At 51.1% G+C, this 27,565-nt stretch overlaps 1 protein-coding gene across 5 annotated transcripts in view; it reads left to right on the forward strand.

The window, feature by feature from the left end:
- The window catches only part of TTC7A (tetratricopeptide repeat domain 7A), a 120,220-nt gene that overhangs the window by 24,337 nt on the left and 68,318 nt on the right, over positions 1-27,565 (forward strand). For 2 of the 5 annotated variants that reach the window (XM_030310547.1, XM_030310546.1), the window contains exons 4-8: positions 6,766-6,896; positions 9,377-9,492; positions 20,221-20,299; positions 21,071-21,228; positions 21,798-21,861. In XM_030310547.1, the coding sequence (XP_030166407.1) occupies positions 6,766-6,896; positions 9,377-9,492; positions 20,221-20,299; positions 21,071-21,228; positions 21,798-21,861 (548 nt within the window). Of the gene's footprint in view, positions 1-6,765; positions 6,897-9,376; positions 9,493-19,030; positions 19,137-19,161; positions 19,256-19,275; positions 19,382-20,220; positions 20,300-21,070; positions 21,229-21,797; positions 21,862-27,565 lie in introns of those variants that run through there. The other 3 variants (XM_030310548.1, XM_030310550.1, XM_030310549.1) reach the window with 3 other exon arrangements.

The raw sequence follows: 27,565 nt of genomic DNA on the forward strand, positions 1-27,565 counted from the left end.
AAAACAGAGAGAGACAAACCAAAAAATAGACTCTTAACTATAGAGAGCAAACTGATGGTTACAGGGAATGGGTGAAATGGTGATGGAGATTAAGGAGTGTATTTGTCGCGATGAGCACCAAGCGATGTGTGGACGTGTTAAATCACTATTGTACACCCGGAACTAATATAACACTGTAGGTTAAAAAATTGGTAAAATATAGGGGCTCCTGGTGGCTCAGTCGGTTGAGCTCCTGACTTTGGCTCAGGTCGTGATCTCACGGTCTGTGAGTTCAGCCCTGTGTCGGGCTCTGTGCTGACAGCTCAGAGCCTGGAGCCTCCTTCAGATTCTGTGTCTCCTCTCTCTGCCCCCACCCCTCTACTCTCTGTCTCTCTGTCTCTCTCTCTCTCCCTCTCTCCCTAAAAAATAAATAAACATTAAAAAGAAATTTTTAAAAAATTGGTAAAATATATATAATCTAAATTTAGCATCTTAACTATCTTTTAAAGATTTTATTTTTCATTGTGATCGAATACACATGATATAAAATTCACTATCTTAATCATCTGCAAGTGTACATACAGTACAGGAGTGTTACATATATTCACATTGTTGTGCAACCAGTCTCCAGAACTCTTTATCTTGGGAAACCCCAACTCTGTACCCACCAAACGTCTCCCCATTTGCCCTTCTCTGCAACTTCTGGCAACTGCTGTTCTATTTTCTGTGTCTATGAATTTGTCAACTTTAGGTTCCTCAAAGAAGTAGAATCATACACTATTTGTCTTTTTGTGACTGGCCTATTTTACTTAGCATAATGTCCTTAAGGTTTATCTGTGTGACATATGGCAGGATATCCTTCTTTTTTTTTTTTTAATTTTTTAATGTTTATTTATTTTTGAGAGATGGAGATAGAGCATGGGGGTTGGGGGGGGGCAGGCAGAGAGAGAGAGAAGGAGACACAGAATCTGAAACAGGCTCCAGGCTCTGAGCTTTCAGCACAGAGACCAACACGGGGCTCGAACCCACAAACCGTGAGATCATGACCTGAGCCGAAGTCAGACGCTTAACCAGCCGAGCCACCCAGGCACCCCAGGAATATCCTTCTTTTTTACAGCTGAATAATATTCCAATGGATGCATATTTCACATTTTCTTTAACCATTCATCCATCAAAGAACACATGGGTTGCTTCCACATTTTGCCTATTGTGACTAATCCTGCTGTGAACTTGAGTGTACAAATATCTCTTTGGGACCCTCCTTTCAATTCTTTTGGGTATACACCCAGAAGTGGAGTTGCAGGTTCATAGGGTAATTCTGTTTTTAATTTTTTGAGGAACTGTCAGACTGTTTGCCACAGTGGCTGCACCATTTTCCGTTCCCGCAGTCGCCTGCTGTTTGAGTGTGATTTATAAGGTTCTTCCCTACCTGGCATTGAGGCTCCCTCCCTAAGGGCTGAAGCAATGACTTGCATTTCTTCCTCTCCCGTCCCCAAACCCAGAGTACCTAACTTGGGGCTTAGCCTTCTGTGGGTACCAGATGCCCTTGGACCAACTGGGTAGGAGGGAGGTAGGAGTCCACCCAACTGGAAAGTTCCATTGCAGAGGAAACCGTTGTGCTCTCCACCTCTGCATCTAGGGCCCAGAGCTCCAAGGGTGGGGCTTCTTGGAAAGGCGCCTGCCTGGGATGTGGTGACTCATCTCAGCCTGAGGAGGCAGAGACCAGCCTGGGTGTTGAGCCTGGGGCTGAACCAGGATCAGCCTGCCTCCAAACCAAAAGTTCGGACTTAGTGAAAAAGCAAGCACTCTTCTTGAAAGGGACCTTCCCTTGGCTTGTAAAGCTGGGTGTTTTCACAGAAAGGCACCTTTGCCAGTGGGAATCAAGAGGAGGTCCCCTGGGCTTCCTGGCAGCCCCTGGCTTCCTTCCGGCTCACAGGGCTGTGTGACAACCACTGGGGTCTTGTGGGGCCAGGCTCAGGAGCAGCCCGTCTGTCTCATCTTGGATCTAGTGTTGTGGTTTGGCCACTTGTGCAGAAATGCTCAAGGGGCAGGCAGAGGGTGAAGGGACCCAAGGGCTGGAGTCTCTAGTGGGTTTCGATCAGATGTTTATGAACAGGAAAATGGACCTTCATGGGAGTCAAAGAGCAAATATAAAGAAGCCCCAGGGCGCCTGGGCGGCTCAGTTGGTTAAACATCTGATTCTTGACTTCAGCTCAGGTCATGATCTTAGGGTTCATGAGATGGAGCCCCACATTGGTCTCCGCACTGAGTGTGGAGTCAACGTGGGATTCTCTCTCTCTCTCTCTCTCTCTCTCTCTCTCTCTGCCTCCCCTGCTTCTGCTCTCTCTCTCTCTCTCTCTCTCTCTCAAAATAAATAAAGAAACTTAAAAAAAAAAAGGTAAGGTCAAGAAGCCCCTTTTTATGGGCAGAACTGGGTGACTGGACTATCACCCTCATTTGGAGAAGCCATTGCCAAGCTCCAGGAAGCTGTTTGGTCTTATGTATATTGGAAATTATTTCACAGAGGACCACCTTAGTGACCATAGCTCTTCTACCTCCATCTTTTAGTTCTCTGCTGTCACAATTGCTTCCTTTGGAAAAGGCATTATATGCATTATTTTTTATAAATGTTTATACAGTGAGGTGTACCAATCTTAAGTGTATGATTTGGTGAGTTGGACAAGTGTAAATACCCACATAACCAACACCACAGTAACGGCAACATTGCCATTACCCTAGAAGTTTCCTGCAGGCCCTTTTCCAGTTGGTTCTCTCTCCACTCCCAATAACTGGTTAGTTTCTATTAATACAGATTATAATTTTGCCTTTTTTTTGAATGTCATGTAACTGAAATCCTATAGCATTGTACTTGTTTGGTATCTGGCTTCTGCTTCACAACCCAATTTCTTGGAGATTCATTCAGGTTGTACATGTATCAAGAGTCTGTCCTTTTGTTGGTCTGAGTGGTGTTCCATTGTATAAATATATGCCAGTTTGGTTATGAATTCAGCAAGAAGCATTTTGTAAACAGAGCAGGAGAAAGCGTGCAAGTGAATGTATGCAGGCAGCTCTGTGTCCATCCACTCACCAGACACCGGGCCGTGCTCTCACTGGCTGCCTAGAGCACAGGCAGAGAGGCTGGTTACAGGGTGGGAAAAAGACATACGCAAAGGAGATGCAGATAAAATGTTCCACTGGTTCTGAGGTCAGGAGGCCTAAGATGGCCTCTGGGAGGAGGTGGTTTTGCTGTGAGTTTTCCAGGAGGCTGGGACTTAGAATGCCCAGAGAAGCGTGGCTGAGAGGCCTCTGCTGGGAGTGGAGGGAACACATGAAGCAATGGACAGCAGAGGCCCCACAGACACATGTTACTAATTTCACCGCTTTGTAGTGGTCAGCCAACAATGGAGGCTTGGGACTGGCAGCCCGAGCAGGCCAAGCGGCTGGCATTATCCATCCCAGGTCTGGGCCCAGCTGTGGGACAGGAAGGAACCCAGCCAGCAGCATGTGTCTCAGGGGAGCCGCAGAGCGGCCATGTCGAGACAGATCCGCTCTAGGGCTTCTGGAGTAGCTGCACACTCCTGCCATCTGCAGCTGGTCTCCCAGGCCAGGCCTCTGAACCACCTTCCTGCAGGGTGGACAGGGTACGTAGCTGGGAAGGAGGAAGCAGGGCCGGCACCAGCAGTGAGCGGTGGCACCTGCCTTCTGCCTGCTTTCTGCGTCTCCTCCAGGACTCCCACTCTTCCTCTATCCCGTTTAGTGCTCTCTTCCCCTCCTGGTCATGAGTCATTTGGCAGGAGGCACGTTGACCCTCGGTGACCCCGGTAACTGAGTATTTGTGTTGAGCAAGGGCCTCCACGTTCTGTGCCTGCCTTCTCCCCGGCCGAGTCACCCCGACCTTTGGACCTGTTCACGCCCCAGCCTGGCAGAGGGCAAGGTCACTAAATCCATATGAGTTGGGATCTAGCCAAGAAAAACAGTAATTCCTTACCTTGTATTTGCAGGGCACTTTGTACTTTGTCAGACATGATCAGGCTTGCCATTTCTTCAGCTGGCCAGCCAGGGCTTGCTAAGTGCCTACTATGTGCCAGTTTGTAGAAAGGCAAACGTGATAAGGTTGGTGCCTTTCAAAGTTTACAGTCTGGCTGGGTATGCATGTGAGTAAATAAATATAAGAAATGGTGGGGCAGGAGTATGTAAAGCATAGACTGGGGCCCCAGGAGGGATCAGTTGGTTATACCGGGGTGTATTAGGAGGGGGCAGCCCTCAGCAGGGCGGAAGGTGAGTGGTAATTTTGGGCAGACTTGGGAGATTCGGCAGGGGTATGCATCCCAGGCAGGAGGAATGGCTTGAGCAAGGTCAGCATTGGAAACAGGAGGTTGGGTGTGGATGCAGCAGTTGTGGTATCTTAGCTCGGGCTACTGTAACAAAGTACAGACTGGGTGGCATCAACATGACAGACGTTTATTTCTCATGACTCTGCAGGCTGGACATCTGAGATTAGGGCACCAGCATGGTCAGATTATGGTGAGGACCCTCTTCCAGGTTGCAGGCTGCTGACTTCTTGCTGTGTGATCATGTGGCAGAAGGGGTGAGGTGGATCTCTGGGGTCTCTTTTATAAGGCTATTAACCCCATTCATCACCTCCCAAAGACCCCTGCCTCCTAATACAATCACCTTGGGCACTAGGTTTTCAACATATGACTTGGGGGGTGGAGGACACAAACATTCAGCCTGTGGCATATGGTGAGAGCCAAGGCTGGGCAGGCGACAGGGATGGAATCCTAGAGGCACCTAGAGGGTGCAGCTACTCCAGAAGCCCTAGAGCGGATCTGTCTCGACATGGCCGCTCTGCGGCTCCCCTGAGACACATGCTGCTGGCTGGGTTCCTTCCTGTCCCACAGCTGGGCCCAGACCTGGGATGGAGTGCCAGGAGTTTGGACCATACCTTGTAGCCTTGGGGATCCCTGGAGGGTTGAAGTGGTGGAGTTCTAGAAGGATCACCCTGGGAACAGTGTGCAGGGTGGAATAGAACAAGACATGAGGCAGGGAGGCCAGTTAGGAGGCTGATATGGTCATCCCCTCAAGAGGTAAAGCACAGGGGCACCTGGGTGGCTCAGTTGGTTAAGCGTCCGACTCTTGGCTTCAGGTCGGGTCATGATCTCACAATTTGTGAGATCAAGCCCTGAATCGGTCTCCACGCTGATGGTGCAGAGCCTGTTTGGGATTCTCTCGCTCTCAAAATGAATAAATAAACTTAAAAAAAAAAAAAAAAAGGTCAAGCCTAAAACGAGGGAGGAAGAGGAAGGGTGGGGAAGTGTTGAGGGCATGGTCATCAGCTGGAGGGCAGGAGAGAGTTGGGGGTTCTATTCCTACAGCTCCTCCAGGAAGTTCATCCTGAGCACCTGTTGCGTGTAAAGTACCGTGTGGGACACAAAGGTGGGAGCGACTGGATTCTGCCCATTAGGAAGCAACAGTCCAGGACAGTACTCTCTAGTCAGGTCTGTGTGTTAGTCCCATGTGACCGAAACACACTTTAAGCTGACTTCACCCTAAAAAGGGTGGGGGTATTATGGGCTCATATACTGGGAAGTTTCAGGGGGTAGAGATTCAGGCAGGGCACTCAAACGGTGTCATTAGGAATCTGCCCTCTTCCATCTTGACTCATCTTTACCCTGTAGATTTTTCTCCCCATTACTAAGAGTTTATTCAGTCTTCTTCTTGTCTTAAAAAAAACCCAAAACTAATGCAAATATAGTTGTCTTCCTTTATGGCTTAACAGCTAATAAGCATAACAGTGCTCTCCCTTCTGGGCTTCTTACCTTTTTTTTGGGGGGGGGGGGTTCATTTTGGTTTCGTTTTGGGGTTTTTTGTTTTGTTTGTTTTTGCTTTAGAGCCATGATTTGATTTGATTTAAAAAAATGTAATTGTGGTTTAAAAAAAAAAAAAAGCCATAACAAAATGTACCATTGCAAGCGTTTGCAGATGTACAGCTCGATCGTGTTGACTGTATTCACCTTGTGTAGCTTCATTTTCAGGCAGGCTTTTCCTAGCATTTCAGGCTGACCTCCTCCCAGCTTCCCAGCCCCAGTGGAAAAAGTTAAAAGTTCCAGGGCTCATCTTTAGCCAGTCGCTGTGGCCCTGATGATGGGTCTGCCCGGGAGATGGAGTGGGGGCCTCATGCTCTGCAGCTGCAGGAGGGGTGTTCACGGGGAAAGCGAGGCTCTGGGGCCAGAGAACAGGCAGTGGCTGCCTGGAGGGCAGAGGCAGCCGCTGTCCACTTCAGGCAGACTGACCTATGCACAAATAACTTAGGTGAGGTAGAAACTGGTTCCGTGGAAGGGTGCCTGCTGTGTGCAGATACTAGGGACTGCAGTGGTGCAGAAAAGCTCACATGTTGCCCACATGGAGCTTTCGGCTAAAGCGGGGAGAGAAGAGCTGGGCGTAAATAACCAGTGTAGATAAATAACCAGTGCCTGGGGGCACTCCTGCAACTTGGAGGGAGGGTCAGGAATGGTTCCTGTGGGAGCTGGCCTGGAAGGGTAGGCAGGAAAGGTGCCACGGTGCAGTTCCCCGTGTGGGGCTTGGGTGTCCCCGCTGTCAGCCCGCAGCTTGACCCCAGCTGCCACCTATACCACCACCACTGCTTTAGCCTCCTCCTTCCCTGCCACTGTGGACCTTGCCCCTCACTGGCTGCTCCTGAGCCTAGGTCTCCCTGGGTCTGTGGGCAGGGCCTGGGGTTGGGGGGCCGGGGCAGGGCACGTCTAAGGTGCTGTCTTCCTCCCGCAGGCCTCTCCCTAGAACGCCTGCCCAACTCCATTGCTTCCCGCCACCGCCTGACTGAGAGGGAGGAGGAAGTGATTACCTGCTTCGAGAGGGCCTCCTGGATTGCGCAGGTGTTCCTGCAGGAGTTGGAGAAGGTGAGCACTCTGCTTATAGCTGCCTCTATTGAGCGCCTGTCATGCCAAGCCCCCCACTAAGCCTGTGGGTGACCCTTGTGTGTACTAGGATAAGGCACCCTCCGCCCCTGCGACGCCACTCCGCCTCATTGGTTGGAAAGCTTATCACAGTATACCTCTTCTGTCAGAGTGAGACCCTTTGCCTCCAGACTCTTCTATTTATTTATTTAATAACTAAATGAGTCCGTACCATTTGTGGGAGCCCAGAGCCTCCTGGATGAGCTCAGCTCGGACGACCAAATGTGATGGCCCTATATCTGTACCTGTAACTTGTGTAATCCTCACAGCAACTGTATGAGGTAGACGTTGTACTTATCCCTAACAGATGAGGTTTAGAGAGATACAACCATTTGCTCACCGTGGTCCCTTTGGAAGAGGTGTTGGCTGGTCCTTGCACTTAGGCATCCTTCCCTCTCCTCAGGTGGCCAGGAAGCTCCCTACTAGATCCCCTCGGGGAGGGGAGGCCTTGGGGCCCTTTGTCCCAGCCTTTCAGAGGCCAGCAGTGCCGGCAAGTCGGGGCCTGGAAGTCCTCGGGCGTCCTCTTCTCCCAGCTCCCCCTTGCAGGGGGATGGGTGGGGGGGTGGGAAGGGGGCTGTCAAACTGTTGGCAGGACAGTGGTTCTGGTGTTAGCAGATGTTACCCCGGGTCTTCCCTTCTGGGGGGCTCTTGGTTTAATGGGAGGACGGCAGACAGCTATATTTAACAAAGATACTGCTCTTGTGTCAGGCAGTACTCCTGAGTACTTTACAGTCATTCTTGAATTTAACCCTCACACCCACTGGCTGGGATAGGCCCTGTTGTTCCTATTTCCCAAGCGAGAAACCCTGGTTTAGGGAGGAGTTAAATGATTTCCCAGAGTTCAGACAGTTACTAAGTGGCATTGGCAGGACTGGAACCCTGGGAGTGTGGCTCCGGTTACTTGCAGGGGAGAATTCGGGGGTGGTGCCTAGGCATGCTGTTCAGTAGATGGTTCGTAGATGCTGGAAGGCGGGTGCCATATGGCAGAGTAGACCTGGGTTGGCATCCTGAAGGAGGTGGTTATGAGCTGAGAGTCAGAGCCCAGAGATATTTGACCTTACCTACTTTGGGAAGTGCCAAAATGTCAACCCAGCACCTGTTTTGTGACAGGCCCTGTAGGAGGAGTCGTCGAGGCCAGGCCGATTCCCCCAGAGTGGGATTTCTCAACCCTCAGCACTATTGACATCAGGGCCGGATCATTCTTTGCTGTGTGGGGCAACCTTGTGTATTATAAAATACAAGTTGTGGCAGCTGAAGATGTCTCCAGATATGCCAAATGTCCCTGGAAGGCAAAATCGCCTCCCTGTTGGGTGTCACTACCCTAGAGTCCTTTTACTTGATTGGGTTTCAGGAGGAAAGGAAAAGTTATTGGGGGACTCAGCAAAAACAGGACTCGAGTGCATTCCCTGGCGGAAGTCCACTTGGAGACTGGCATGGCTGAGTTGACCCCTGCTGAGGTCACATGGATCACTGCTAGACAGCAGTGTTTTAGGAGCTCTTCACATTGGAAATGCATGTGGTTTTGGAGAAAACTTTCATGAAGATGGCTCCCATTCATCCAGAAGCCTAGGCTTTCGACTTTTACGGTGATGAGCTGTAATGGTGGGTAGGGCTGGAATCAGTGTCCTGTGGCATTGGGCAGACAAATGGGCCCTGGGAGCTAGCTATCTTGGGTCAGGGAAGGGCAGGCCACAGGACCCTGTGCATTCTCAGAAATGGTGCCATGTCCCTCCTCAGACCCAGCCCCAAGCTCCAAGGAACTAAGAACCTCTCTTAAATCTACTTCAATTTCTAAAAGACAAGATGGCTCACTGATTAGTGTCTTGGATCAGGGCAGGGAGGTGGCCTAATAAAGGCAGGCCTATCTCAGTGGGGCTGGGTGGTCCTCTTAGAGCTGAGGCTTAAGGACAGCTCATTAATACCACAGTTGCTCCTCAGGCTTCCCTGGAACCAGGAGTCTTAGCCAGTTAGACTGTGCTGACATTCCATGGTTATATGAAGGGACAGTGCCTGGTATATGGTAGGCACTCAAGTGTTTGTTGAATGAATGAACCAGGAAGTAGTAGAAATAGCTTGACCCTGTAACTGGCCAGACTGAAGTTTGAGGTCTAGGTGCATGCCAGCTTTGTGACCTTAGGCACTTTCTGAGCCTCAGTTTCCTCATCCGTAAAATATAGACAAAACAAGCTTTGTAGGGCTATTGTGGGCATCCAGCATTTGGATGAGGAGAGAGTGTTTTAGACATATTTTAAACAAAAGCAAGTTAGGTTGGATTTAGCCTGAGAATCTCACCACGCGTCCCTGAGGCAGCCAGAGACTTGGGATGGTAACGGGACTGCCACCTCCACCGGGGCTGGCTGTGACCCCAGCCTCTCCAACTCACAACTTTGAGACAGCGGCTCTCTCTGTGTTCCCCTTCCCAGATCACAAATAACACCACATCACGGCATCTGAAAGGCTCTCACCCAGTTGACTATGAGCTCACCTACTTCCTGGAAGCCGCCCTCCAGAGCGCTTATGTGACAAACCTGAAGAAGGGGTAGGTTGCTGGCAGCTAAGCGGGACCTGGACATTTTCCTCTGGGCCGGGGTGTTCCTGACGCCAGTCGTGTGGAGTCTGGCCTCTCAGATCTGGGTGTGTGCGCGTGTGTGCTCTCTCGAGAGGATCGGCGGGGGCTGGTGTGTTCACATCTTGTCGGGCTAGGGTACACAGAGGTGCACGCCTGCAGAGGGGGCCAGTCCTGCCCTAGCTGGACCCCCGGCCTGGAAGAGGCCTGTGCTGTCCTCCTCTCTCTCCACCCTACCCTCGCTGTTAGATGAGAGGCTGTTGCTCAAGTCCCTGTTTTCTGAATGGTAAGAACAGGGCAGAAAGGTCCCAACCAGGAGGCAGCTGTCACCTGCTCTCATGTGAGAATACTGCCCAGAGCTCCTGATCCATCCCAGCTGCTTAGAAAATCAAAGGCATTGTTATCAGTTCTGTTATTTTTTGTGGCAGTCCACAGCTGGGTAGGCTGTTGGCCCAAACTTGAACTTCACACCGTGTTTTTTTTCTTTTATTTTTTCAAGTGCTAGGTCAGGGAGGCTGTGGTGTCACCGTTTGGGACACGTGGACCAGGAGGCCCAGAGAGCCAAGGCAGCTTGACCCCCAAGGGTGGGGCTGGCCCCAGAGCCCTGGGCTCCTCGGACCACCCTGTGGCTGGGGAGGTGTGGGACCGAGGGACATCACAGGGACCCTGGGAAGCATGCTGCCTCTGCTCCACCTCCACTGTCTGTGTTCTCTTGTCCTTTTTTGGTTGCTGAACTTCAGTTTTAGAGATACAGTGGCCCAGTGGGCTAGTTCCTGTTTTTACTGCCCAGACAGCTGCCACCTGGCTACTTCTCTCTAGCTGCAGACCGCCATTGCCTGGCTCCGCCTGCTCCCCCGGGGCACCCTTCTTTCGGCAGGCATAGCTCTCAGGGATGGATGGGGGATGTGAAGAGATGCCACCTTAGCCGAACCTTTGCAGTGTGGGTCTGCCTCTGCCTGCTTTGGCAAAGAACATCTTAATGGAGCATGGCCATACCTACTGTTTAATATTGTCTCTCTCCCAGAGTGGAGTAGAGAGCAAATCCTAAAATATTTACTCCCTTGCCCTTTGGAGAAAATTTGTTGACTGACACCTGCTCTGCGTTTAAGAGGCCCTCGCTCCCAAGGCCTACTGTAGGCACAAAGGGTGGAGGAGCCCTTCTGTATGGCAGACCCTAGGAGTAGATTTTGTAAGGAGGGGATCTTGGTGATTTTGGTGTCTTGTCCCCTTCATGCTTTCCTTTAACAGATATTAATTATCTTAAAATACATGCTGAATTTGTGCAAGGCACTTGGTAAGTGCTTTGTTTCATGTGTATTTCATGGTCCTAGCAGTCCTCGGAGGCAGGTGCACTTGTTACATCCCCATTTTACAGGTGGGAAATGGAGGCCCAGAGGACGTAAGTGACTTGTCCTGGGTGGAGCCAGCTGATGCTCCTGCCCAGTAGGCTCCCCTGCCCACAGCAGAAACCCTGGGGTTAATGAGATCCTGCTGCTGCCCCCAGGTGCTCCAGCCTAGTGAGTGGGCTCCAGCTTGGAAGGCATGGCCTCAGCTTCCAGTGTGAAGATTTCAGGGGCACCCTGGCCATCTGGAGGTCACCAAGGCCTGGGAATGGGAGACCACACAGCAACCCTGGGCAGGTTCCTTTTCCACCCTCCAGCTCTGCTTCCTTCCTCAAACAGGGGGTTCCTGTTTGTCCTGTGTGTGTGAGGGGTGTGAGGGTCCAAGGAGAGGCAGGGATGAAAAGACACTTTGAGTTCAGAGCACAGGGAGGGGATTGCTGTTCCCCACCTCTCCGCTGCAGTCTTCTTGGGGCTGCCTGCTGCCCTTCCCCACACCACACTTGCTGCAGGTGTGATGAGGTTAAGGTGACCGTCAAGGACAGCCAGGAAGGAAGGAGGGAGAGAGCCGGCAGTTATCAAGCACCTGCTGTGTGCTAGGCTAGACCATGTGCTCAGTGTACAGCACCCTGTGAAGGAAGTCAGGTGACCCCAGAATGCTTGAGAGCAGACAAAGGACTCGACAAGGTTGAGTAGCTTGCCCCTTAGTGCCCCTAGTGGAAACCCACTAGGATTCCAGCTTTGGATCTGAGCAGCCTTAAAACCCATGTAGTTTCCTGTTTGGGAGTGTGTGGGAGAAGGACAGAGCCCTGGTGATGGTTGGGCTGATCCTTGCTCCGCTGACTCAAGGCTGTCTCTGTCCCTCTGGGACCCTGAGTCACCATTCTCAGCGGGTGGCTCCTCTTCCCGAAGCTGGTCCCACCCTCCTGGTGGGGCTGTTCCTCCCTGCCTGTGTTCTGCACACTCTGGCTGTGTGTGTGTGTGTGTGTGCGTGTGAGTGGTGGTGATGCCGCCGGCGGTGGACAGAACATTCACCAACCCTCACCCCTCCAGGAAAGCCCAAGTGATATTGTTTTGTTCTTGTCACTCTGCTCCCCACCCTTCATCCTCTTTTCCTCCTAAAACAAATTTCAGTGCTGAAAGCCAGGATGCTGACTCTTCTCCACCCCCCTCGCCCCCACCCCGTGCCTCCCAAATAAAGAGCAATGGAAACTGAATCATCTTTTCTTTCCAAGCAAACAGCCCAAACATTCGAAAGCTTTAGTGTGAGCAGCAGTCCCCGGTTCACGTGGCAACAGCTCAGCCCCTCTGTCCATTTCCTGTGGCCGCGTCCAGCCCAGAGGTGGCCCGGGAATGTGACAGATATTTAAAGCGTGGACTGTGTGCCCAGCTGGACTTTAAATAATTTCTTTACCCCTTTCCTCTTAACAGTAGCTAATACTTGTTGAATACTTGCTGCATGCCAGGCAGAATCCTGTGAACATAGAGGAACTAATAATGTTCCCATTTACTGAAGAAAGGAGAAGGGGAAGTAACTTGCCCAAAGTTGCAGAGCTAACGGGTGGTAGAGGCAGCATGCCTGGTGCTGAATGGGGTCTGTGCCCCCACAGCCCGAGGCCTCCCCTTCCACACGCTCGAAATGGTAGGAGCTTTCATAACTACCTGTTAATGGCCTTCAAGTCAGAGTTATATCTTCCTAGGTGAATCACCAGTTCCAATATTTTTCTTATATATTTGTTGTTGTTAGGAAGTTCAAACAAACAAAAAGTCACCTTAAGCCAGAGTTCCTCATCCTCAGTACCTGTTGACATTTTGAGCCAGATACCAGTACATTGTAGGCTTTAGCGACATCCCTGGCCTCTACCCACCCACTAGATGCCAGTAGCTCTTCCTGCCCCAAGTGTGGCAACCAAAAATGTGTCCAGATGTTGACAAATGTCTTGGGTGGTGGAGGGCTAATCACACCCAGTTGAGAACCACTGTCTCACCCTAAGTTGCAAGAAGCAGAGGTTCAGGGTAGGTTGGGACCCCGATACCTGACATTGGGTCTTCTCCTCCAGGGCAGCTCTGAAAAGTCTTTTAAGGGTCTCCAGAACCATTTCCTGCTGGCTAAATCCACACCCACCCCCGCCCCCCCCCACTCATCTGGGCTTTTGGGGTGTTTGGGAAGGTGATAAAACTATTCCCTATGTTCTGAGAGGTTACAGCCCAGTAGGGGGTAGGGGCTAAGGCAAAAAACAAAAAACAAAAAAACCCCCAGAAAATAGTCCAACCATTCATTTCACAGAAGCCTCTGAGAGCCCGCCATGAACCAGGCATCCCACCTTACTCAACAGGTTTGAAGCCAGGAACAGGATGAGCTCCCCTCCTTAGGGAGCTTTCTTCCATCCAAGCACTGAGCAGACAGTGAAGGAGCTGAATGTAGCCATCAGAAGTCTAATGGGAGGGAAGGAAGGCAGGGAGGTGGGGGTGCTGCTGGCATAGGGGGACTCTCAGGGGCCAGGGAGCCTCTCGGTGTTAGAAGACTTCCCTTGGGGCCTAAGGAGCAGGGGGAGATGGTGGGACCTGCTTCTGCGTAGAATCTGCGAGCTGGCACTCATTCCATGTGGGCCTTGGGTGGATCCTGGGGTACTCTGCCCTTGGGGCCAGATGGCCACAAGCAGTGCCTGGTCCCATGGTCCACCCTTGTCCCTCCAATTGAGGATTTGACATAATTTAAAGGGTATGGTGTTCTCCACTGTGAAAAATGGGATATGGTGGTATTTGCTTGACTCCCAACAGCTCTTTTATTCTGAGCTTTGGTTAAATCTGGGCCTCAGTATTTCACACTTAGTATGTTTGAGGGACATTCATTTTTTCCAGGGGCCTTGCCCTATTGATCCATCAGTTAATTCCCCCCCAGATGACTTCTTCCCCTTGCTCTGTGGCTGATGACAGGGTTCCTAACTGACCTGGCACTGAAAATACTGACCTAAAAGGACAATCATGAATTGGGAGACCCCCTCCCTAAGGAGGGGACCCTGCGGTTCGATTCCCCTCGCTGCCACCAGAGGGCAACCGTAGACTCTGAGTGGAGCTTTGTCCCAGGTAGTTCTGCAGAGCCTGCTGCCAGGAGAGGGCACCTTTCTGACGTGTTCTTATGACTGCGGACAATGGCAGCTGGGCCCAGAGTCCTGGCGGTGGGAGAGGTTTGGTCTCCTTTGCATGAAGCAGCTCCAGGGGTGAGGCAGCAAGGGAAGCCAATGGCGATGCAATACCAGGAAAGCTGACTGTCCCTGTCCGGGGCCCTGACCTCAACTAGGACCTGAGTCTTTGGGCATCTCCCAAGAAACAAGAACATAAACTGACTAGGCTCCTCCCCCAGAGTGGACAAGAGGCCATTCTCTTTGGAGTGGGTTTTTTCCCTTCCTTCTGCCTGGACCTACAGAGCCTTTTCTTGGCTCTGGGCTGGGAATAAGCTTGAGCCATGTGTATGGAACCAGGTGGGCTGTACATTTTGTACATGCTAAAAAAATTTTTTTTTTAGTTAGTAAAGCAATATGTGCACACTGTACCAAAACCAAACAATAGAGAAGGGAATGTGTGTGCTTTCTAAGGGAGTTTCCTGGGGCTTGGCAGATTGTTCAGCCTTATAAAAGCACTCTCCCTTTCTGGGGGGGGGGGGGTATGAGTCTGTGTGCGCAACTGCACATGCTTCACCTTGCCAGCTAGGTGCTGAGTCAAGAGGCAGCTAAGGCAGCCTGGGCTGCAGATGACTGGGGTGGGGTGACGGTGGGGGGGCTCTGCCCAATGGTGAGGCACCTTAGAAAGCCCGGCCTGCTGTTTGGTATGACCTCGTGAGAGGTGTGTTCGATCAGCAGCAATTTTGTCTTGTCCTCAGCAGCCTCCCACTATCTGTAGTGCTGAGGAGGGCAGGAGACAGATTGTTCTAAGGGGGATTCAGGGGCCAGAGTCATCCAACAGGAAAGCCCAGGAGAGCCTCCTAGTGGCCTGTGTCACTCTTTGGGGCACAGAGACACCTCTGAGGCCCATTGGAGAGAACACACTCTTCCAGCCTCTCATAATGCACAGCCTGTATTTATTGTTAGCACCCACTGCCCATCTCCCACCTTGCTAGAGAGGAACGATCTCCTTGCCTGGATGTCCTCAATGCCCTTTTTCTGGGACTTGGGGTGAAGAGGAGAGCTTTAGTTTTTGAAACTGATGATATGGATCTATGGCAGGAGTAAACAGCTTGATAACTATTTGAGCCTCACCTGATCTGGTCTCCTGATTCAACTCTCCAGCTGTTGGGATCTGCCAACTGGCTGTGCTCTTTGGCCAGAAACCTCTCTTACACAATTAGTGCCAGCCCTGAAATGGGGACTTCTGGTCAGGGTCACATGTACCAGTGTCTGTTTAGATTTCATTCAACCATAAATTCCATGCAGTTTCTTATTCTCTCAAATCAAACCAAGCCAAAAACAAAACAAAACATTTGTTGAGTACCTACTATAAGCAAAACACTTCGCTAAACTCTGAATAAATTGAGTGTGGCTGATTTAACAGACTGTGAGCTCCTTACCTGCAGGCCATGAATGAGACACTCATTCTGTCTCTCAGTTCATTTTATCAGGGCATTTGTTGAATGCCTCTTGTCAACAGGGCTGTTGACCAGGTACTGAATATACAGTAGGTACTTAGTAAAGACTAGTCAGTTAGCTGAATTCCAGAAGTCCTGGAGTTCAGATGGCCTGGAAAGGAAAGCATTATCTTTCTCAGGAATCATTTCAGTGTAAAGGGAGTGAAATCTGAACCCTTGGTGCCTATGGTAAGCTCGCCTCTCCCCCTTGGGAATTAGATGGCCTGAAAAGGCAGGCGTCTACCAGGCTTTAATTTTCCCATTGGAAAATGGGAGTTTATTTATTCCACAATGATTTCTTGAGTGCCTTCTATGTGCCAAGCATTGTGCTGGTACCTGGAAGAACCAAGCCAGCGTTACCAGCCTCATCAGAAGCTGTGAAGACTGAATAGGACACAGCATTTAAAAAATCTGTTCGCTGCCTGCTGCTGACGAGGGGCCCGGCAGTGGGGGGAGTGGGGAGGGGCGGCAAGAGGTAGAGGGGGGAAGCTTGCCACCTAGAGGCCTCCCTAGATGACCCATCACTGCATGTACATCTCTGTCTTTCTCTTCCTGGCCGGCCAGGAATATGACTTGGGATCAATCACTTCCTGGCTTCTCCACACACAGCCTGCTTCTGGGCCAGGGTTGATCTGAGGCCCTGTTTGGATATTGTTTAAAGTGTCAGCTTTGCTCAGAAAGGTCAGTGTGAGAGACCAGAACAAAGAGATCTTTCAAGCCGCCCTCTCACGGGACTGGGAAAAGCCCCAGCTCTACCTGGCACGGTTAGCGTTAGCTCAGGCTGGTGGGAGAAACCATCTGATTTCCCATTTCCTGGAGGGATGAGCTGAGGCAGAAGGGTGTTCCCAGCATCTTAGAACAGGTTGAGGCCTGTTGAGAGCCTGAATCTCTCCCCGTACAGCCCTGGCCACTGAAGCCTCTGTATTGGTTTTTCTCTTTATGTGTATTCAATAAAAATTGGGATTTACCCAAAAGATGCCCAAGGGTAATTATTTGCTGTGCTAAAGAATTCCTGGGAGCTTATTGAGATACCAGAATCCCTTACAGATTTGAAAATAGTAAAATTACACAACTTTTGGGACATAGGATCTTGTGAAGATGCAGTTCTGATTCCTTAATTGTGTGTGTATTGGGGGGAGGCAGGATCCCTGAGAGCCTGCATTTCTCTGAATCCCCTGGGCGATGCCAGTGCCGCCGGTCTGGGAGCCCTCTTCCAGTGTTGATGATGTGGAGACTAAAGGCAGGGAGAGAACAGTCCTTGGGCTGGAGTGGGAAAGAGAGGCCATAGTCCCTCTTGGCTCTGGGCTCCTGGTAGCAGCCTGGGCCAGGCTGCCAGGGAGGAAGCTGGCAGGGAGTCCACAGAGTGGAAAATCACCCACAAGTCCCAGGAGCTACCAGCTGTCTCTGGGCCATAAGGCCCTGGGGCAGTCCCAGGGTGCAGCCCCTAGGTCCAGCCTTGCCCCAGCCTGTGGCCATTGGCCCAGCTTCCTGGGCATTGCTCTCCTACAGACTTCCCAGAGCCAGCCAGTCCTGCTCTCTTCTGGGAGCTCATGCAGTCTGTCTTTTCTGTCTCCTGGTGGTGGCTGATGTTGAGCTCTCCCCTCAGCTGGCCTGGCCGACGGCCTGCTGTCCAACTCTGGGTTCTTTTCTAAGGCAGAGGCCTCAGTGGGACTGAAGGGCCTCTCCTGCAGACTCCTCCTACTTGGGCTCCTGGGGACTGCCAGTCTGTCCCTGGGTGTGATTTGTCTATGGGGAATCCTGCTTATATGTCCCCTGGGGAGGCAGGGGCTGGTGGAAGGCGAAAGATGGACTTAGAGCTGGAAGATCCCCTCAGGTACTACTGGCCCTTGCCCCCTACTCATTCGGTCCCAAACTTCAATGCAAAATAATGTGGCAAATGAAAACATAATGTGATGTCATCTTTAGGACCCAAATTAAAAGGAGAAAGGAAAATAATATTTAGTGAGCCTCTACCACATGCCTGGGTGCGTTTGGGCTTCACGTATGTTCATCTTCCTGACCGCGCTATAAGTGAGGAATCCTCCTATGGATGGGAGATGAGAATCAGAGTGGCTGCTTCACTTTCCCAAGATCACAGATTCAGAATCTGGCTGCAAAGCTGGACTTTCCATGTCAAGTTGTCCCTTCTGGAACCTGGCTTCTTACTTAGCATAGGGGAAGTGGAAGACACTGAGGATCAGGTAAACCAGTGGTTTTCAAAACTGAATGTCCATTGGAAGCACCTGAGGACTTGATAAAGCCCAGACTGCCGGGCTCTGCTCCAGAGTTTCTGATACAGTGGGTCTGGAGTGGGGGCCTCAGACTTTGCATTGTTAATAAGTTCCCAGGATGCTGATGCTGCTGGTCCAGGGACCACACTTTGAGAACCTGTGGTCTAATCTATTCTTTCCCAAGCTCTACCTCTAGTGATACACAAGATGGCTTTGAGTGATATACAGACTAACTTTTTATAAGTACTTATATATTTAATACCTATTTCCAAAAAAAAACCCCTAGCCTACCAAATCCCTAATTTCAGGTATTTTTTTGTGAAGGTATTTACTAAAGTAAAAAAGAAGATGTAAAGGAAAGTATTGCATAAATAATAACACTGATGGTGTGCAGCTAGTAGCAACAATTACAAATGTGATATGCAGATGACAGAAATCTAGGAGACACTGTCCAAACTGGAGTCCTGATTTTGTAGAGGAGGAGACGGTACACAGCCCACAGGTGAGCCCCTCCTCAGGCTACATGGTATCTGCAGCAGTACCCAAACTTGACTCGTCTCTAAGGGCCCTGTGGCTTCCTGTCCTGTTTGCCCCTCTTGGTTCTTCAGAAGCTCTGGACAGACTAGGAAAGGTCGTTGTGACTCTGACTCTATCCCAGGGGTCTTTACCTCCATTCTCAGCCCCACAAACGAGGATCTGTGTTTATAATGTTAGTCGTTTGCACATTTTTACTTTCTTCTCTGAAACCAGAGGTTCCCAGAAGGCAGGGACTTGGTCTGCAAATTTTTCTTTTTATGGCCCCATACCCCAAAGCTCCTAGGAATCTGTTTTGTGCATGAAAGTTGCAGGAGGGGCTCCTTGACTTCCCTAGCTGCCACCTTTGGCTCTTCACCCCTCTGTAGTCTTTCACTTCTGAATTTGACCACCCAGCAGCCTCTGCTTTCCCTGTGAGCTGTGATCCAGGGAACCCCCACAGGAAATGAGAAGGGTGGTGCTCAAACATTTGCTGAGCACATGCTGTGTGCCAGGAGCTGTGCTAGTGCTGAGCTTCAGCAGCAGGACTGGAGCCCTGCCCTTGGAGAGCATAGCGCACCAAGGGTCAGCCCATGAATGGAAACTGACCACACAGTGTCAAGCTTCAGAAGAGGAATTAACAGGGTGCAAGAGGGACACAGGCAAAAAGGGTGAGCATGGGGAGGAGTTTGGGCTGGCTGCAAAGAGGAAGTGATATTGGAAAGGCTTTCTGAGGGTGAATGAGGAAGGGCTGTTTAAGGCAGTGGGAGGAGCCTGTGCCAAGACTTGACATAGGTCACCTGGGTCTGTTGTTCAAAATGGACCTGAGTGGCAGGAGATGAGATGGGAGAGAGGCAAGGGGGCAGTCCCTTCAGCCCCGCGATACCTTGCTGAGGACCTAGACTGGATTCTGTAAGCCCTGGGGGTGCTGACGAAGGGACCAGCCTGGGGAGGAACAAGATGACTTTTGTCTGTCAAGTGGACCCCTCCAGGAGTGATGGAGCAGTGTTTCAAACTGCAGGCCACAACTAGTGAGTTGTGCAAACTAGTGGGCTGCAAGTTCTTTTCAGTGGGCTGCAGCCAGCATTTTTAAAAAGAGGAGTAGAGGGAGACATAAAGTAGAAAATACCAGAGTGGACGGCACACAGTAGAGCTAGGTAATGTGTCAAGAAACTTGCTTCAGTTTTATGTAAGGAAAGTGTGTGCATACCGGGTTGCAATTTAAAATGTATATTTTACTTTCGGTCACACTTTAAAAAGCTTGCAGGGGCGCCTGGGTGGCGCAGTTGGTTAAGCGTCCGACTTCAGCCAGGTCACGATCTCGCACTCCGTGAGTTCGAGCCCCGCGTCAGGCTCTGGGCTGATGGCTCGGAGCCTGTTTCTGATTCTGTGTCTCCCTCTCTCTCTGCCCCTCCCCCGTTCATGCTCTGTCTCTCTCTGTCCCAAAAATAAATAAACGTTGAAAAAAAAATAAAAAAAAAAAAAAAAAAAAAGCTTGCAAATTATTTCAGGGCCCAGAGAGCTGGCAGGGGCTGGGGGGGGGCGCAGGTGATACTGGCCTTTGTGGTGATGCAGGCTGGTCTAGGGCTCTGGTGATGGGGACTGAGAGGTGAGGATGGACCCCAGCGTTGACCAGGTGTGGTGGGTGAAGATGAAGAATTTGAGGCTGATTCAAGTCAGAAAATCTGACACCAGCCAAGGCTTTGGGGCCAAGACAGCATCTTGTTTGAAATATTCCATCTTGGTCCCCTTCTGGTAGTGAATGGGAAGCCTGGGTTCCTGGGGGACTGTGAGGGAGAGGGATCCTTCTTATTCTCTGATCAACTACATCCTGGGCTTCTAGGATCCTGGTGTTACAACTCTGACCTTTCATTCCAGCTGACTGTTTTCAAGTAAAACTCTAATGGGCCAGCTTCTACTTACATCTGCAGGTTTGATGATGGTGTCTGTGGGAGCTAGGCTGGTAATGACCCTGCTTCTGCTATCTTCCCTCTAGGAACATCGTGAAAGGGATGAGAGAGCTCCGGGAGGTCCTACGCACCGTGGAGACCAAAGCAACTCAGAACTTCAAAGTGGTAATAACACACGGCCGAGGCCTCGGGGTTGGGTGCTGGCTGTGGCTGGCCTGTTCAGGGCTCACTTTCAGTGGGAGACAACAGAAGTGCTAGCAGGCAGCCTATGAATCAGGGATGACAGTGTGTCCCACGCATGCTTCTCCTCTCCCTGTCTGTGCTCATGGCAGACATTGTTAATCAATCTCCGCATTCTCTCCCACTACGCCTGGGAGGCACCGTCAGCATCCTTGTCACAGCACTGCCCACAGCCCCTAGTGTTAGATCAGAGTTAAAACCTAATGTCATCCCTTCCTAGCAAGGTGCTGCACCAATTCTTAGGGATTGTTTATGAACCTAATAAATAACCTGGACTCACTTTCCTGCCCCAATTCAGGTCTACCTTCTCAGGCTTTGATTCACCCAAAGTCAGAGCCACAGCTGATTCTCACTCTAGAATTTTTGGTCAAATATCAGAAAGCCATCTTGTCGAGAGAGCTGCCATGCCAGTGGCTTTATGCTCTGCAAGGGCTTGCTGAATACTCAGAGCGGTGCCGGGCTCCATGGGGCCAGAGGAGGAGGAAACATACATCTTGTCTAGGAGAGGAAAGAGGACAGGAGATGAAGTAGAAGCCATCAAAGGCCAACAGAAGGGGTGCTGGAAACAGAACAGGGGGCTCCTCAGGGGTGGAGAGGCAGGCCTCCTGAAGGGGCAGCACACTGCAAACAAAGGCAGGCAGATTTGGCCGGGTGGTGGAGGGCGTTCCAGGTCTGACTTCCTCCCTTTTCTGCCAGATGGCGGCCAAGCATCTGGCGGGGGTCCTGCTACATTCCTTGAGTGAGGAGTGCTACTGGAGCCCCCTGTCCCTCCCGCTGCCTGAGTTCATGAGCAAGGAGGAGAACTCCTTCATCACGCAGGCCCTGCGGAAGCCTCACCTCTACGAAGGAGACAAGTAAGCTCTGCTGGTCTCATGCAACACTTGGGGTTCGGCCCTGCTGACGTCCCCTCTCTCTGCCCTGCACTTGCCCCCAGCTGCCACCCAGCTCACTGCCAGGCAGGCAGCGGCAGGAGCCAGATAGACCAGGGAAGACAGTCTCAGGATGGGGTTGGGAAGTGAATTCTCTAAGGCATCCAAAGATCGAATTATTTGGAGGGTATCTGCCTTCCTACTAGTCTTTGTGTGCCTTCTCTTGTATTTGTTTAATAACCGAAAGTGGGATTTGTGCTCCCAGCTCCCTGCCCCAGCTGCTTCACGCAGCACTGGGTGCTGGAAGGGACATTTCTTCCCCTGGAGCATCTGCAGTATTTCTGGCCCCACCACCCACCCCAGTCTTTCAGATCCATAACTCTGGGGCTTGATAAAGAGCTGCAGGTGCTATCCGGTGCCTGTGAATTATGCAGGAGCGGGTCACCTTACTGGGGCAGCTGCTGACTCTGGGGCAGAAAGGCCGGTGTGGCAGGCCGGCTGCACTGCTTTGAGAGGGCTGTGCTGGAGCCAGGGCCACCGTTTGTGTCTTTCAGCCTCTACTGCCCGAAGGATAATATTGAGGAAGCCCTCCTGCTGCTCCTCATCAGTGAGTCCATGGTAAGCTCCAGGGCTTTCCTTCACTGCCCCCATGGGGTAGGGCTGCGGGGCTCAGGCACAGGCCACAGGGTCCTGACCCAGCTCAGCCTCCCACAGACGTCCATAAAGCAGGATTCTTGGACTTGTGCCCCACACTGGGGCGAGGCTCCCTAGACTACTAGGTTTGGGTCTGGTGCACAGACTGCATTTGGGGGCCTGAGTAGGGACTGAGTTGAGTCCCCAGCGCCTCTTCTGGGATTCCAAAAGATGAGTATCAGTAAGTCATGAGTGTGCACTGAGCAGCCTTGTGCTGATTCTGGGGCCAATGTGAGGGAGTGGAAGGAGCCTGCGCTTTCAAGGCACAAGGCCTAGATTCAGCTTCCAGCTCTGCCAGCTGTCACCTGAGGGCCATGGGCAAATCTAGTGCCTTTGAGCCTCAGTTCCTTCCCCTGTTAGATGATAGTAGTGCACAGAGGTAAGTGTGCCTGTAGAAGGAATTCAGTCATTCACGCAACTATTTATTATCATCTACTTTGTGCCAGGCCCTGTTCCGGAAGCCAGAAAGGCAGCAGCAACCAAGCGGAGAAAAGTCTCCACCCTCATGGACCTTATATTCTAGTGAGGGAGGTGGACAATGAATTAATCAACCACTGCAATGTCCAGGGTGCTAGTGTCTGAGTACTGTGGAGAAATAAAGCAGAGGAGGGATAAAGTGTGCTGGACAAAGTGTGCAGGAAGTGCTCTTTGGATATTTTCATAAGACCCGTTTCCCCTGCCTCAGGCAGGGAGATGAGCCCCCCCCCCCCCACACACACACATACACACACAGATACGTGTTCACACATACACATGCATGGGCCCTGGAGCCTCAGTGGAGGAGAGAGTGTGGCCCAGGGGATGGTGAGAAGGATGGCCTGGACTGGGCAGAGGGAGGCGGAGGGAGGCGGAGGAGGGGTGTGCTGGAGCAGCGGAAGCCAGAGGGTGCAGGTGCTGCCCACGTGGTGTGCTTGGGTGGAGTCCAAGGCTGCATGTCAGCCCTCTGGTTAAGGGGTCCCTCAGAGCTTGTGAGCTGGGGACACCCCACCTCCCCCCAGGTTGGGGACTCAATTTGCTAAATTGGCACATCTGAGAGCAGCTTGTAGAAGGGGAGTTTAAGAAACCAAGACCCCATGAGCTGGGTCCCTGAAGGGCCTGAAACTAATATTCCTCTGGACACCTGGGACAATGCAGTAATAGGACTTGTTCAGAGAGCTTTGGTCAGTGGGTTTCCTCCACCTCACCGGGTCCGCAGGCAGGGAGGCAGGAGAGGGACACTGGACTGGGGCAGCGAGAGATTATAGCCTTCCTTAGCCAGGCCATGGTCCAGAAGGTTTGCAGGGTCATGCTGGTGAGGGGGTGAGTGGTTGCTCGAAGAAGGGGCATCTAGCTGGTTAGCCTGCCGTGAGGATGGAAATACCAAGTGCAGGGTTTGATTTTCATGGGAGAACAATGCTCTTTTCATGGAAAATGGGCCCCCACTCTAACCACAGACTGAGCCCCAGTGTCTACTTCTGGCATCTCAGACATAGACTGGTACCCCACCCTGCCCCCACCCACACACCTGAGCCATCTCACCACCTACCACTCTCGGATGAGACTGCACTGAAGTCATCTGTCTCGGGAAACCCCCCTTCCCATGCTGAGGAATGACAGGTGGGAGGCAAAAAGGCGAAAGCAGGAACATTTCATAGGTCCTTTCTCTGCCAGGTTCTGAGCTGATTATCTCATAGAGGGAAGCCTTATGTTGAGCCATGTGAAAAAAATAACCATTTCATATGGTTCAGTCTAGTACTAATATGTTCTCATTGTGCAGATGAGAAAAGTAAGGTCCAGGGCAGGTTTGTGTCTTGGTCAAGGTCACACACTAATAATCTTCACAGCCATGAATTGAATGATGTCCACCTCCCTAAATAACTTCCAAAACACAGGCCATGGAGCCCAAGCCCTGGACTGCAGTCTGGATTCTGCCACTTACAACCTGCTCTGATTCTTTGCTCCCTCATCTGTGAAAAGGCCAAGGGGGTAGTTTTGAAGATCAAATGAGACGAGGCTCAGGGAGGGCTTTGCAAGCAGGGACGTGCCTGTCGATGTGAGATGGCAGGGACCGAGGCTGGACTCTGTCTCCCTTAGCCATTTTTGGTGGCCTCTGCCTGATCTGGGAGCCCAGGACCAGAGTTCAGATGCCCTTCCATTAGATTATCCCCCCACCCAACCCCAAACCCTCAAACTACCCTACTATATCTCAAAGTGGAGAATGGCCTTTTACTAAAAAATGGCCTACATTTGGAGCCAAAGTGAATTTTCCTAAACGTGGGATTTCTCTCCAAGAAGCTCCTGCCCTTTTGCAAGAGGCCGTGTGACTTGTTGGCCTGCCCAGGAGATTCAGAGGGTGCAGGCCGGCTGGCCAGGTGGTGTCCTGGGAATTCCTGTAGCACACAAAGCAGAGGAAGTGCCCAGACGCTGTGTGCACTGGGCTGGGAGGAGGCACTCTTCCAGGGCTGGCTGGTTTGTTTCCTCTTGCTCACACCCAGCCTGTCACATGTCTAGAAACTTTAGGAATCTGGGGGAGAGCTTTGGTGTCTCATCTACAGAGGGCTTTCCACCTGGGATCTGGATTTGGCTTCTGTGGCTCAGAGCGGTTTCTCAGAGAGACCAAATAGCCTCTGACTTCTCCCTTGCCCTTGTTTCGTACCCTCTTCCCCTGCGGGTCACATTTTCAATCAGGTGTGGACACCACTATTCCAGCCTCCTGGGCTCTGATCCCTTAGCTGAACCCTGAGGCTCAGCCTGGCTTCCATGTACCTGTGGGGTTTTCCTCATCTCCCTTTGATGCTGGCTGGGCTTGGCTGCAGATGATAGGGAGAAGCCTCTAGAACAGCAGCTGGCTGCCTTGGCTGCTACTTGGGTTTTCCTAATACGTGCCGAATTCATTATGCTGTGGTAAAAGCTACCCCAGCAGAGCCAGCCCAGGAGACATAATCATGAAAGCTTTCCACCTCTAGGATCACCAGAGCAGCTGCTCTGGGAAACGGTGTCCACAGGTTTCTTGAGCATGTCAGCCCCTATTTTGTGGTTTGGAACTCAGAGTAGTAGCTTGCAAGCAGTCTTGAGCTTGGGGCTGTTACCTTAGATACGGTTTTTGTTACAGGCCAGCGGAACGTGATCAGAATGAATAGGGAATCCCCTTGTCTTTCAAGAGGTAAATAGAAACCGTACAAGTGGTTTCACAGAAATGCAAGGGATGTGAGTTATAACTGGTTGAAGAAGATTTGTGTTTTAGACCTAGTTTTGAGTCTTTGGGGCCAAAAGGACATTTTGTTTTATTTTTTTATTTTTTATTTATTAAAAAAAATTTTTTAATGTTTATTTTTGAGAGAAAGAGAGACAGAGCATGAGCGGGGGAGGGGCAGAGAAAGAGGGAGACCCAGAATCCAAAGCAGGCTCCAGGCTCAGAGCTGTCAGCACAGAGCCCGATGTGGGGCTCGAGCTCACAAAATGCAAGATCATGACCTGAGCTGAAGTCAGACTTTTAACCAACTGAGCCACCCAGGTGCCCCCAAAAGGACATTTTAAAATTCATCCATCCACCCACCTGTTTGCTTATCCATCCTTCCATCCATGTGTCCATCCATCTAGTCTTGTTAGAGAAGCTACAACATACCAGGCCATGCCCAGCACCAGAGAAACAATGATGAGGAGTTCAATCACAGCCCCCAATTCCACCTACTTCCACCCTTTATCCAGGGAGCTGGAGAATCCTGGTCCCCATATCAGGAGGAATCCCCCCACCCCCATCTGCTGAAGCCCAAGTATGTATTTTAGTTTTTAAAAGAATCATATATCAAAAACTAGTCTAATTTTCTCAAACAGTTGGGGAACCAGCAAGTACAGAAATCTTGATCATTTCTACAATACTGATCTAGGCATAAAATATATGCTAAGACAGACAATCTGTGGGTCCCTGTTTCATTCAGCTGGTGGAGAAGTTGCTGCTGGTATCAGGTGCTTGGAAACTAAAAAGGCACAAAGGCCTGGTGTTGAGTGAGAACGGGGTGGACGAGTAAGCCTCTGGGGACCAGGACGCTGCAGCTTAACTAACTGTGCCATGCCCAGTGTCAGGCACCCAGCAGTCTGAGTCTGGAATTTGCCATTCAACAATCTGTGTGGCCTGGACAAGGTTCTTACCTCCCTGATCCTCGGTTTTCTCCTCTGTAAAATGAGACTAATAAGGCCTCTCTTGCACAGAAAAAGCAAGAAAATGAACACAAGGTGCCTAGTACATTGTAGATGTTCACCACGTATTTGTTTTGTCCTGATAAATACTTGGCTCCAGCTCAGTCAGTTTAGAATATGTTGAGGCTCAGTTCTGGTTGGGACATAAATTGGTTTGAGGATACCATTCAGTTTAAAAAAAAGAAAGAAAGAAAAGAAGAGAGAAAAGAAGAGAAAAGAAAAGAAGAAAAGAAAGTGCTTCTTGGGCTTGATTCCATTTGGGACTCAGCAGATGAGCACAGATCGTTCCAGCATTTGGCACCTGGTTTGCTTTAACACGAGGCCCTGTGCTGCTGCAGACTGTGATGGTAAAGGGTCTGATAACGCTGCCAGCTCGGAACAGTCGGTTCAGTAGAGGTGGGAGAGCCTCTCGCCCTCGCTGGCAGGAAGAGCTGCGATTTCTGCCGCAGAAGCCTGATGCGGCAGGAGAGTGGGGGCTGGCGTGGGCCTGGCCCGGGTTGCTGCGTAGATGGGACACGTCACAGAGCATGTTATTTCTTGGCTCTGTGGACCAGCAGCTTGAGAGCCGTGGTAATTATGTCTGCTGGTGGGGGACGAGAGCACAAGCAGAACATGACAGTGCCCTCCAGGGAGGGGCAGGTGCCAGTCGCAGATGCTGCTGGGAGACTCCTTTCCGGGGTGCTTTTGTAGGGTGGCAGCAGCAGGCCCTGAGACTGGGTCCTTGGCCGGTGGAGCAGCTGTGTCTGAGAACATGGCTGGACCCATTGCCCGAGGGGCTTTTTTCCTGATTGGAATGCCCAGCCTTGTGTTTTGCTTTGGTTCTTTTATAAGCAGAGCCATCCCAGGGCTTCTGTTGGCATGGACGAGGCTACTGGACACTTCTTCAGAGGCCTCCGGGGGTGAAGTCAGAATGTCTAGGCTCTAATCTGGGTCCCACCTATCTGTATGCCTTGGGGAGCCTCCCTGGGCCTCAGTCTTCTCATCTGTAAAATAGGATAGTAGTGCATGAGGTCATTGTGAGATGCTTACAGAGTACTCCACAAGTTAGTTCCCTTTACTTCTCTTACCCTGTTTGTGTCCAGGATTAGAGAGGAGAAATGGGACCAGGTGGAAGCGAAGGTCAGTGTGGTCTGAGGCCCTGCAGTCAGCATAAGTTCAGGACCAGAGGCAGGCAGAAGCTGTCCTGGACTGGCTGTTGAAGGCGCAGCCTTAACTCTCGGGGACCTTGCACAATGAGTTCACCTTCTGGGACTCAGTTTCCCATCTGCCCAGGGGGCATAGCAGTTCCCCCTGCCCCTCCCTGGAGTTACTGTGAGGCTGGATGAGATGTGACAGATGTGACCCTGAAAAGGTGACATGCAGCACACGTGAAGGATGACTGTTGGAAGAGGAGTCTCCTGCCTCAGCTTTCACACGGGCTGGCCTGCCTGGAGACCTGGCAGTTATCTCGCTG

Source organism: Lynx canadensis, chromosome A3 (genome assembly GCF_007474595.2).
Source record: "Lynx canadensis isolate LIC74 chromosome A3, mLynCan4.pri.v2, whole genome shotgun sequence".
Lineage (NCBI taxonomy): Eukaryota > Metazoa > Chordata > Mammalia > Carnivora > Felidae > Lynx > Lynx canadensis.